This window comes from Corylus avellana, chromosome 7 (genome assembly GCF_965113065.1).
Source record: "Corylus avellana chromosome 7, dhCorAvel1.hap1.2, whole genome shotgun sequence".
Taxonomy (NCBI): Eukaryota; Viridiplantae; Streptophyta; class Magnoliopsida; order Fagales; family Betulaceae; genus Corylus; species Corylus avellana.
The window spans coordinates 3,582,469-3,594,621 of NC_142496.1; the positions used below are offsets into that span (position 1 = coordinate 3,582,469).

The 12,153-nt window shown below is 33.8% G+C and overlaps 1 protein-coding gene across 1 annotated transcript; it reads right to left on the reverse strand.

Moving 5' to 3' along the window:
* Window positions 1–376: 376 nt before the first annotated feature.
* LOC132185656 (uncharacterized) lies at window positions 377–3,204 on the reverse strand. Its single transcript, XM_059599421.2, has 2 exons — window positions 2,716–3,204; window positions 377–670 (listed from the first exon to the last, which is right to left on the reverse strand). Exons 1-2 carry the CDS (start codon window positions 3,151–3,153, stop codon window positions 443–445), a joined length of 666 nt encoding a protein of 221 aa, XP_059455404.1. The 5' UTR covers window positions 3,154–3,204; the 3' UTR covers window positions 377–442.
* Between the last annotated feature and the right edge of the window lie 8,949 nt (window positions 3,205–12,153).

Below are 12,153 nucleotides of genomic sequence, written 5' to 3' on the forward strand. Positions count from 1 at the left end.
ACCCCCCCAACCGCCACCCCTTTTTTTTATATACATTTTTGGGTTAGGACATTTCCTCAAAATTCCTGAATAGCATGTTCTATCTTATAATTTTTTTTTTTTTTCCTGGAAATCATAAATGAATCTTTTTCCCTCAGAACTTTCGTTCGTTCTTCCTCTCACCCTACTTCTTTGTTATTTAACTCCAGAATGGGAAGAAGCTTTGAAGGACAACAAGGAAAGCTAAAACAGAGACGAGTTGAACTTATAGAATTTCCAAGAGTGTATTTGAGGCAATTTCAAGAAACAAAGATTTTCACATCCTCTCTCTCTCACACACACAGAACAACTGGTTTCGAAAAACAATTGAAAGAATCGCAAGAAGAATAGAAGAAAATGAACTGAAGACTGCCCTTGATGTTCTCTTCCTAAAGTTGTTATTACAAACATCAAAATTGAGAGGCTAAAACTCTCTTTCAAGTAACACCCAGAAAAATAAGAGATGTGTATGACAGTTTACCTCTTTAAAAGAGTGAACGTCACTTCCCCAAAGCCAAGCATCACAACCTGCATCTCTGGCACCCCATATATCATTCCTGCGGTCATCCCCTACATGTACAGCATCCTCGGGCTTCACTCCCAATAAATCGCAAGCTTTTAGAAATATTGGATTTGGCTTCTCTGCTTCGACCTGTTAAGGGCGGAAGGGAAGGGTGGGGAAATGATCAGGTGTAGCCAAAGCTATATATAATACAGGAAAACAGAACCTTCATAAGAAATGACCGTCACTAGATTGCCAAGACAACTATATATATATATATATATATATGATGATGATGATCACGCGAATCCTAAATTAAATTCAAGCTAAAACGTGCAAGGGGTGGCCTGGGGTGGCTTACGGCCACCCCATAGGGGTTGGGGGTGCCACCCCTGACCACCCTTCAAATTTTTTTTTTTTTTTTTTAAGATTGAATTTTTTAAATTAAATTAATAAAAAAAATAATATTTTAATCAGATAAAACGGTGAGTTTTGAGTATACTAACGGAAGTTAACAAAAATTGATGGTAAGGAGTTTTCTAGTAGTTTCGAGTGACCCAAGGACTAAATTTAAAAAAAAAAATACCCAGTGAGTTTTTTAAAAAAGCGCGTTTACCTAAGAATTTTAGATATAATTTCCCTTTCTTTAATATTGTATATTCTCAAATTATATAATTTATACTGTTTTTAATCATCAAAACATTTTAAAAATATTACCTATTAAAAATGTAACATGTTATCAAGCTAACATAAAAGAATTTTTTTCTAAAAAAGCTTCATTTTCGCTATTGTAAAGACGTTTCATCTTCATAAAATCAAAAAACAATTTTTAGCTCAAATCTTCTTTCCAGCAGCATTAGGTATTTTACCTAGTGAGAATGTACAATTCTTTATTTTAGCTATTGTTTTTTCACTATACACTCCACCAGATTTTCTATTTCATTCTCTATTTACTTTAAAATATTATTTCTCGTTCTTTTTTTATTACATTATTCCCAACACTTAATTAAAGGGAAAAACAAACACATATATAGAAATTATTTATAAAAACAAAAATAAACACATATATGAAGAACATTCATCTCACATGCACGTATTAATTCTTAAAATTAATAATTTAAATAAATTTTTTTATCCAACTACAATTGATTTCTTTCCATCCGTGTGTTTTCATGCAATAAATTTTTTCATCCAATTGTAATTGATTTGTTTCTATCCATGTGTTTCCATAAAATAAATTTTTTCTGCATTCAATTGTTGAAAAAAATTTGTGTTTGAGAGAGACGTAGCAGATGTGAAGAGGTGTTCAAAAAAAATAAAAGATGTTGAGTAAAAAGAGGTGAAATAAATAAACAATATTTTATTCATATAGTGTGCTATAGTGAATAGCTCCAAATTGCTATTCACTATAAGCAATATAACTATTTTAGCTAATGGCAAGTTACTCGGTTGGAACTAAAAAAAGAAAAATAATAGCTAAACATAGCTAATATTTTAGCTATGTTTAGCTAAGCCGCTAATTTTTTAATATGTTAGCAACTTTTCTAGCGTTTTAATGCATAAAAACAACCAAAATTGAGTAATTGGAGAATCTGTTATTTCTTTAAAATCATAACAGATCCTAATCCCAATCCCAAAGTTTAATGTTGGATTATTGGGTTTAGTCATATCCTGATGCATCAAATTGATATTATTTATAGACATACGGTAGTTTTGGAAGCCATAATAGTAGGAAGATTTATTCCATAAGTTTATCAGATTTTTTGTTAAAACTCCTTGAAAATTATTCCTTTAGTGAAATCAACAAATCACCCAACCAGAAACACTCTAAAAAAAAAAAAAAATTTGGATAAAGAGGAAAAAATAATAAGGTTATTAATTATTATTATTATTAGTAAAGATCATGAGCATAATCTCCTAATTCTCTTTGATCTCTAAAATTTCATCATCATCATCATCACAATAAGCATCATCATTAAAAAAAAAAAAAAAAAAAAAAAAATCAAAAGAAAAGTTCAACAACATCTCATTGAAACCCATCACATGACCATTAAAACTAAATGATGAGTTCAAGGATGGTTAGAACTAAAAAAAAAAACCATCATATTTTCTGTCTACCAAGTACCAACGTATACATTTCCAAGAAACAAACAGTGTCAGACGACCCTAGCTTTCTGCAAGAGAGGAGTACTGACCATGTACACACACGACGTCGTTTCCCTGCAAGACGACAAACCCACTTCAGAAACCATCTTCATGAACTCCTCCAATCCAAATCTCCCAAATCTACCCTCGTCTCTCTTCAGAATCTTCAAAACTTCTGAGAAAAACCCAGCTTCGCAGGGCAGAACCAGACCGCCATTTCCCTGAAACCCAAACTCTTCCTCGGCTCTCGCCAGCAGACCCTTGAAAACCGGGAGGTTCAGGAACCGGGTGGGGATCACGAACCGCTTGCGTTCCTGGCCAACATACAACGCCAGATAACCCGGCGGTATGCGCCGGGTCTTACCGGAATCGGAGGACCAAGACGGGTCGGTCCGGAACCGGAGGCTCATGTGCTTCCACCGCTGCATGACTTGCTTGAGCCGTACGATTTGGCGGATCTTATCTACCCTTTTCGCCGCAGTCGCCATGAGAGTCAGGTTAGAGGTCTGCTTCTCGAGGAGTTGGAGAGAAATTGAAAATGCTTGAGGGAAGGTTGGCAAGTACGCTGGTGGCATGGAAGAGTACTTATGAATCAAAATTGGATCTAAAGACTAAAACACCCCTATGGGATTTTTAATTTTCTCATGTAGGCTATGTAGCCAATATAGCCATAGGCCCATAGTTGTGAGATTTCGTCATTATTAAGCTCAACATTTTTTTCCCAAATTAAACTCGTGATAATGAATTTTGTATGTTAAACTATCTTAAATATATGGTTGAAATAATATATTTTTGATTCTTAAAAGAAAATCGGGTTCCATTTTTAAATTTAGAAATTTTAAAATTTTATCCGTCAACAATTTAAATAAGGATAGAGTTTTTCTCCACAATTTGTTGAGGAAAATTCTTTCCACCGACACATATGTCCTATCACATGGATTGTTAGAAGAAAAACGTTACATCCCTCTCTTCTTGAGCGAGCGGACGTGTCAAAAAAAGAAGTTATATACCATAGATGTAACATTGTCTATCATCCTTTGATTTTTTTTTTTTTCCTCTCTTATAACGAAGGCGGATTGTAAGAACAAAATGTGATAAAAATATGATGTATAACATTACTCTTTTAAATATTTTTTTAAATGCATGTAATTGAAGAATAAATGTCAGCTTCATAAATTGAGCCGAAGAAAATTTCCCCTAATTGAATCTCTCTTACTTGTTTTGTCTTTTTCTTTTTATGATATTTTGTATAGGTTTTGAAAATCAAATCTACCGCTAAGCTCACGATGTGGAAGCACGTCTAAGTTTTCTCACCACACGATCCTCCACCAGCATCGTCGACCCCATTTTCACCTTTCGTTACTTCCCTTTTCCACGCATGGGCTACACGTGTCATCGCTCCTTTTGCGGCAAATATGTACTTTACTTGCTCCTCTCGATTTCTATAGCAAGTGCCCCATTTTGACTTATGGAGATTTTCAGATTTAGGGGGTGTTTGGCAAAGGTGTTGGGCAGCCTAGATACTGTAAATTTTCGATATATGTGTATCTAATAAAATAACTCTTAGTAAAATTACCATATTAGCCTTCACTTTTTTTTTGTTTTGTTTTCCAGCACTCTCGATTACCCTCCATCTCCCTCACTTTCTTTCCTTTACCTGTCTTCTCACAGCCGTGAATTTCACATTCTCACTCTCTGCTCTCACAGCCTCTCGCCCTCTCCACACTCTCTCTGCTTGCTCTGTTCTATATTTTTGTTCACCGCCTACTCTGTTTCTTGGGTATTTGAAAGAAGGTTTCCAAGCTCACAGCTATGAATTTCACATTCTTTCACTGCCATGTCTTCCAAGGCCAGGACTACGAGGCACCTTTTCTTTTCCATTCTTTGTCTTTTCATTGAAATTTTTCTGTGTGTTGATTGTTGTGGTCGTGGGTTAGTTTTTTCTGAGGTTTTGCAGAGGAGTTGTGATTCTTTGAATGATATTTTTGTGTTGTTGTTCTGCGATTATGGGTAATTCCATTTTTGTGCCTGGGATCTTTGGGTTTTTCTTGATTTTTGTTTCTCGATAAGTTTTACCTGGGCCAACATTTTCTTCTTTTTTGTACTCCCTGATTACTTTGATGGACATGAAGCTAGCGCAGGGGGGACACCCAAAATATAAAACCCTAACTATTTGCCTAGAGAATCAGTGAAAAATGAATGAAACTACTTTAAAATCCTACACACAGCAGAAATAACCGTAAAATCAGCTATAAAGGATCCAAAATCCCAATTTCCAAACATTTCCCTTCCCCGATTTTCTAGACAACCAAACAAGGAAAAAAACACAAAAAGTATCCAGAGAAAAATAAGGGCAATATGGTCAAAGAAGCTGAAATATTGATGTTAAAAGTTCAAAATTGAATGGTCAACTAGTCAAAAGGTGAACAGGGTCTAGGACAACCCTATTGCCAAACGAAGCCGTAGTATGCGTCTACCGCTAGACACATCCATATTTGACGAACATCGCGATGTTGCTCCTTCTTTCTTGGAGGCTTTGGTCTTATAATCTACAATGCTATATAGCCTCTTTGCTATGACTCCCTAATCTTCTTGCAAGTACAATGGGTGTCTTTTGCTTATGTCTCACAAAATGCTATTTTTGGTGTCCATTTGATGTTGGGTCAAGCTACTCATATGCCCATTCCCAATTTTTAACTTTATTTGTGTACTAATATTTTTTTGTTTAATAATTATAGTATTCATAAACAACACTCTTTTTAACACAATTGTGCCAACACGACATCCTAAATGCCTACTCGCTTATGCATTTCTTTCTTTTAGTCAATATAATTAAGCAAATCAATAAAAATTCTATCATCTCATTATGCAAATTGAATGCATTATGCATTTATAATCCATTTGTGAACAATGTTACGCCACATGTGGTATAGATGGCTATGTCTAGGATAGTCTATTGTTTCCTTGTGGATGCATACTACCTCCATTACACCGTTTGTCAAGCAATTGAAAGTGGCTGGACCACCCTTTAAAGTGATCAACTGTCACTTGTGAACCATTAGGAGTAATCACATTACCACCTAAGGGCTTTGCCCGGTGGCTTGGGGCCACCCTTGAACTCTTAGGGAGTAGTACGACCACCGCTTTTAAAGGTGAGTGGGTGGTTGCCCTACCCTAATTCGACATTTGAGTGGTTGACTATTTCATTGTGGTTATGGGTGCGGTTTACAACATTTTTTGGTTTATTTTTTACCGTTCATTTTGAATGAACACCCCGAATCCCCCAAATTAGAGGGAATCTTGATCCACCTTCTTTGCTCTTATTAAGTGTCCATGAAATTGAGCATATAGAGGAGCTTCTTTCCTTGCATTGGCATTTTTCTGTTGGAGTAACTTTACCTCACGCAGTGAACTAAATTGATAATATATAACGAACGTAAAAAAAAAAAAAAAAAAAAAAACACGCACACACACACGACCAAAAAAAAAAAGATGTCACCTCCTTGCCATTGTTCACATCCACTTTTGGAGCACAATTCACCACAATACTTCAATCTGTTATGACCTTTTCTTGGCAAACACCAAACTCTTTGCAAGTTTCATCAGATCCATCAACTGGGATTTTCTCAATTCGTCCAACAGACCCATCACCAATTTCTCTGATTCATCTACAGTTATACTCAAATCCTACTTGGCCTTTCTCAGCTGAACTGAGCTTGTCTGATTAGCTCCATTGCCGCTTCCTTCAACACCCTTGACGGAGTCGGATTTCACCTTCCTCAGCTGCATAGAATTCTTCTCAATTCCCGGTTCAAATCTTGGCTTGGGTTGGGTTGGGCATGGGTAGTGTGAAACAAGCGTGCATGCGTTTGGACGGGATTGGGGAATTTTGGAAAAAAAAAAGAAAAAAAGAAAAGAAAAGAAAGACCAACTGATGATCACAGTTCCATTAGTCAAAAAGACTTTGATTGATAGAATTGTCAAATTGCAAAAATTTAGAAGTTTAGAGGGTGCATTGCAAAAATTAAAGCATTGTATGTCGAATTAAAAATTGCCCCAAACTTTGAAGGGTAAAGTATAATTTTTCCAAAAAAGTAAATTATCTTAATTTCAAACTAAATTATCTTTGATTATTATTATTATTATTTTGGTGGTATTCTTTATATTTCCTTATTTTCATATTGGTAAAATATTACTAATATATCAAAATCGTTCAATTAAATCTATAAATAATCGAGATCGACATCTTCAATTGGACCTAATTAATTTATTTTTATACTTGGAATGTGAATAGATGATAGCATTTAATGTACAAAGAAAATAGAATCTGTCTTTTACAGAGATTTTGAAAAATATTTGTTTCTTTCTTATTGAAAAATATATATACGACTTCAAACGACACCTAGAAGGGGATTGAATAGGTGTATGCAAATAATAAGCGGAATTAAAAATTAAACAATCATACAACCAAAATATGTAAAACAATAAATCACAGCGACAGATATTTTGGTGACGAAGAGAAAACCATTTAGAGAACTCTCTAAAATGTAAAACCTCTCCGGGGCAGCCAAACCCAAGAAATCAACTAAATCAGTAAAATAATAGGATTACAAGAAATTCACACTTACAAAACCTTTGAAGTTGACGCTTTATTGTATAAGACAAGCGATCCACTTGACTTCTATCGTAGTATCCCTTTCCAGAACATCTGACACAATCTTTCTACGTGATCTCCTTTACCGGAACTCCTGTAGACTTCAGTTGTTTATGATCTGTGATGAAGACATAACATTTAACTCTAAGAGAGACTAACCTAACGCTCAATATCTTAAACGCTCTCTTAGCACATGAAATTCTTATGTGGAATTCTTTACAATTTCGTGCATAACAACTCTCTATATATAGACTACAAGAAAACCTAGTACTAGTTGAAATGGAAAGAAAAACTAGTTCTAGTTGGAATAGGATTCATTCAAATTTTCTTCCTTATCTTGCGAAACGATTTTGGCATAGCTAACTTTCGAATTTTGAAAATCTTATTTCACAAATATTTGTATAATTTTGTGTTAGCTTTCCAATGCTGCTAGTTTCACTCAATCCGATTCTTGAGCCGAAAGTTATGATCCAAATACTGATACATGTGCAGGATACGAAATTTAATCAAATCCTTTTTTAACTCTAATTAAAGAATTCCGATTTAATTAAACTTAACCATATCATATAGGCCTTCTATTATGATTGGTTAAGCTTAATCATATCTTCTAGGTCTTCTCTTGACACAACACATCGTATGTATGCATTGCAGATGAATGTATTTTGTCACAGAATTTGGCAATTCAAAACCCAACAAACTCCCTTTTTGACAATTATGTGACAAAATTTAAAAGTTACATCTGAATAGATAACTTTTGTTTCTTGAAACACTCACAAAACATATTAAACGTATGTGAAATAGAAATACCCAATGTACTAATAATATAACAGATTTGAATAGAATATAATCATGAATAGCTCACCAAATCTGTTAAAACACAAAACAAGTATCATCCATAGATGCAACAAGTATATCAAAATCAAAATCATCTATGGTGTTCTATCTATTCCCAGTCTGCACTCTCTAAAACTTTCTCTCCCCCTTTTTGTCATGAATGGACAAAGAGCAGTAAAACACCAATAAAGCCCAAAGAAAGTCAGAGAAACATAAACATGATCAAAACTATGAATGCATAATGAGTGAAATGCAAGATCATGATAAAAAAAATTCTCTCATTCAATGTATGACATAAGAAAAATGTCAAATACACACATGATAAAACAAAAAAGACTCATGTATTAAGCAATGATTATCCGGTAATATCTCATAATGTCCAAAATATGCATGAGAATAAAAAGATATGAAACAAAAGTTTCTTCAACACAAGCAAAGCAACATGTTCCACTCAACCCATGCTTATATGTTGTGTGTGAAAGCTAACCATCAAGTAAGTTTAAGAACTTATACGGTGTGGGGATAGGCTAGCAAGCAAAAACTTAAATTACCTCATGGGAAGATTGACATGTATATCTAAACAAAAGTCAAACCTTGCTAGGGCCGTGTCACCCTCATCCAATACACTTCCCATGTAGTAATAGCACATACTCAAACATTGTCCGGTAGTGACTATCTCTTTCCACAATGAATATGGTTATGACTATTTCTATAGGGACAAGTTGAGCACAAATAAGACATAGTAAAATAGATTCCTTTTGGAATATGTTCATTTGTTTTCTTGTTTCACTATTTTTCTCTTTGAGAATATATGTGTCTTTAATCATTTAGTGCTTCAAACCAAATTAGAGGAATGCTAGAATTTTTAGGTCCTAGGTTCAACTAGCATTTGGTCAATTTGATAGACACAACTAGTCAATCTTCCTCATATGGTTGCCTAACATAACTCACCCTCACGGTCAAATTCATACTCAATATAAGCTTAAATGTGCACAATAGTTCAAGCATAGGTAAAATGTATCATAGAAGCTTAAGCTTAGGCACAAAAAAAAAAAAAAAAAAAAAAAAACCAGTCCATTGATACATATTCATCTCATGTATAGTAAGTACATTTTGAGATATAAGGAATTGGATCCATGAAGTATATATGAGAAGTTTATGGACTATCAAGATGCATATGACAAAAATAAGGAGGAGACAACCTAATATATATATATATATATATAATGCACACAATTAATGCAATGCATATGCATAACTGAAATTAGAAAGAAAAAAAATGCAATGAATGCTACATGCTCTAGGACATGAAGAAATATGCAAGACAACCAATCCTAGATATGTTATGGACCACTTACTCTAGGTGAGTCCACCACCATTCCCCCTTAAAGGGTGAATGGTATCAATCTTCTTAACCCAAACCTTCTTAACCCTAGGTACAGATTTGTGACTCTTGTCAAACTCATCTAACCTAGATAACACTCCCCTCATCATTATGCATTGCCCCTCAAAACCTTTCCTAGAATTGGAATTCCCACTTTTATGCTCACAGGGTTTCAATTTAAAACAGTTAGATAGAATATGACCAACTTTGCCACAATGATAGCAAGTAGAGACAAATTTCGAAGAAGCTTGTCTCATATGAGGAGGGATATACATATACTTAGATCTATACAAATATGACTCTACACCACCTTTTTGTTTCTTAGGAGCAGCCTTTTTATTTCAAGGTCTTTGGGATTTCAACTTAGAACAATTTGGTCTAATATGACCAATAATCCCACAATGGTGGCATGTATGAACAAACTTTGCATGAGTTTGTTTCCTTGAAAGAGCCTTGAATTCAGGCTTCACACAAATATTCATAGAAGAAGTTTTGCCCTTATCCAAGCAAACTATACTGGCTTTGACTTCTGCAACTTTCACATGCTTAACAAACAAAGTTTTTCTTTCAGAATTAGAAGCATGTGAAGTAGAGGCACCAAATTTATCAATAAGCATAGTATTTTCAAATTTCAAAGAGTCAATTAAGGCATGTGATTTAGACAATTTAATAACTAAAGACTCTTTCTCATGCTCAATATCATTAAGCTTTTTAAGGGAAATTTGATGATGATGAGTCAATTTAAAAAATGTCTTAAAGAGCTTGTTATAGGCCATTTGAAGGTCAATCTCCTCATCAGAATCCATGCTAAGGGACTGAGGAGTATTCATAACAAAGGAGTCAAGGATCTCACTCAGGAATTTAATCCAAACAGAGTGAACCCGCTTTGATACCAATTGAAAAATATATATACGACTCCAAACGACACATAAAAGGGGGTTGAATATGTGTATGCAAATAATACACGGAATTAAAAATTAAACAATCATACAACCAAAATATGTAAAACAATAAATCACAGCGACATATATTTTGGTGACGAAGAGGAAACCATTTGGAGAACTCTCTAAAATGTAAAACGTCTCCAAGGCAGCCAAACCCAGAAAATCAACTAAATTAGCAAAATAATAAGGATTACAAGAAGTTCACACTTACAAAACCTTTGAAGTCGACACTTTATTGTATAAAACAAGCAACCCACTTGACTTCTACCGCAGTAGCCCTTTCCATAAATATCTGGCACATTCCAGAATATCTGGCACAATCCTTCTACGTGATCTTCTTTACCGGAACTCCGGTAGATTTTAGTTGTTTATGATCTGTGATGAAGACATAACCTTTAACTCTAAGAGAGACTAACCTAACGCTCAATATCTTAAACGCACTCTTAGCACATGAAATTCTTATGTGAAATTCCTTACAATTTCGTGCATAATAGCTCTCTATATATAGACTACAAGAAAACCTAGTACTAGTTAAAATGGGAAGAAAAACTAGTTCTAGTTGGATTAGAATTCATCCAAATTTTTTTCCTTATCTTGCGAGACGATTTTGGCATAGCTAACTTTCGAATTTTGAAAATCTTATTTCACAAATATTTGTATAATTTTGTATTAGCTTTCCAGTGCCGCTAGTTTCACCTCAATCCAATTCTTGAGCCGAAAGTTATGGTCCAAATACTGATACATGTATATGATACGAAATTTAATCAAATCCTATTTTAACTCTAATTAAAGAATTCCGATTTGATTAAACTTAACTAATTCATATAGGTCTTCTATTATGATTGGTTAAGCTTAACCACATGTTCTAGGTCTTCTCTTGACACAACACCTCGTATGTATGCACTGCTGACAGGATTGCAGATAAATGTATTTTGTCACTGAATTTGGCAATTCAAAACCCAACACTTATAACTTGTACAATAATGGTTAACCACATAATCTCTTAAGCTGTTATAAAATTTCATCCAAGTAAAAATATGCCAAACGTTTATCAAAATTGGCTAGACACACGGAATTTTTCTTTGAATGTGAATAGATGATAACATTTAACATACCAAGAAAATAGAATATTATTCATAAAAAAGGAAAAAGAAGAAATACGAAGAAAAAAAATTAACGTATGTTCATAATATATGTGAGAATTAAAAATGTAAATTAAAATTACACGTATTTTGGACATTACAAGAATTGCTAGCCTTATGACTTTATTTGTTAAACCATTCCCTTGTTTACTTATGTTTTATGTTTTCAAAATAGAAATGAGAAACTTCATAAACATCTCATGAACTTTCAAGTGTTTTGAGAATACCTTATAAAGTTAAAAAAACTCTTAATTTCACCCATCGAATTTGTAATTTAATGCAATCTACCACATCTGTTAGGGTTTGACGTTAAACATACATTAAAATGGATAAAATGCCCTTTCATACTTGAAATTTTTATAAAATTTTAAATTTATCCTTAATTTCACATTAAAAATAAAAATAAAAACAAAAAATTAAGGGTATTTTGGTATTTTTCGTTGCCTCATTTAGGATTTAACGCAAGAGAATAGATTGCATCAAATTAGAAGTTCAATAGGTGAAATTGAGAGTTTTAAAACTTTTGAAGG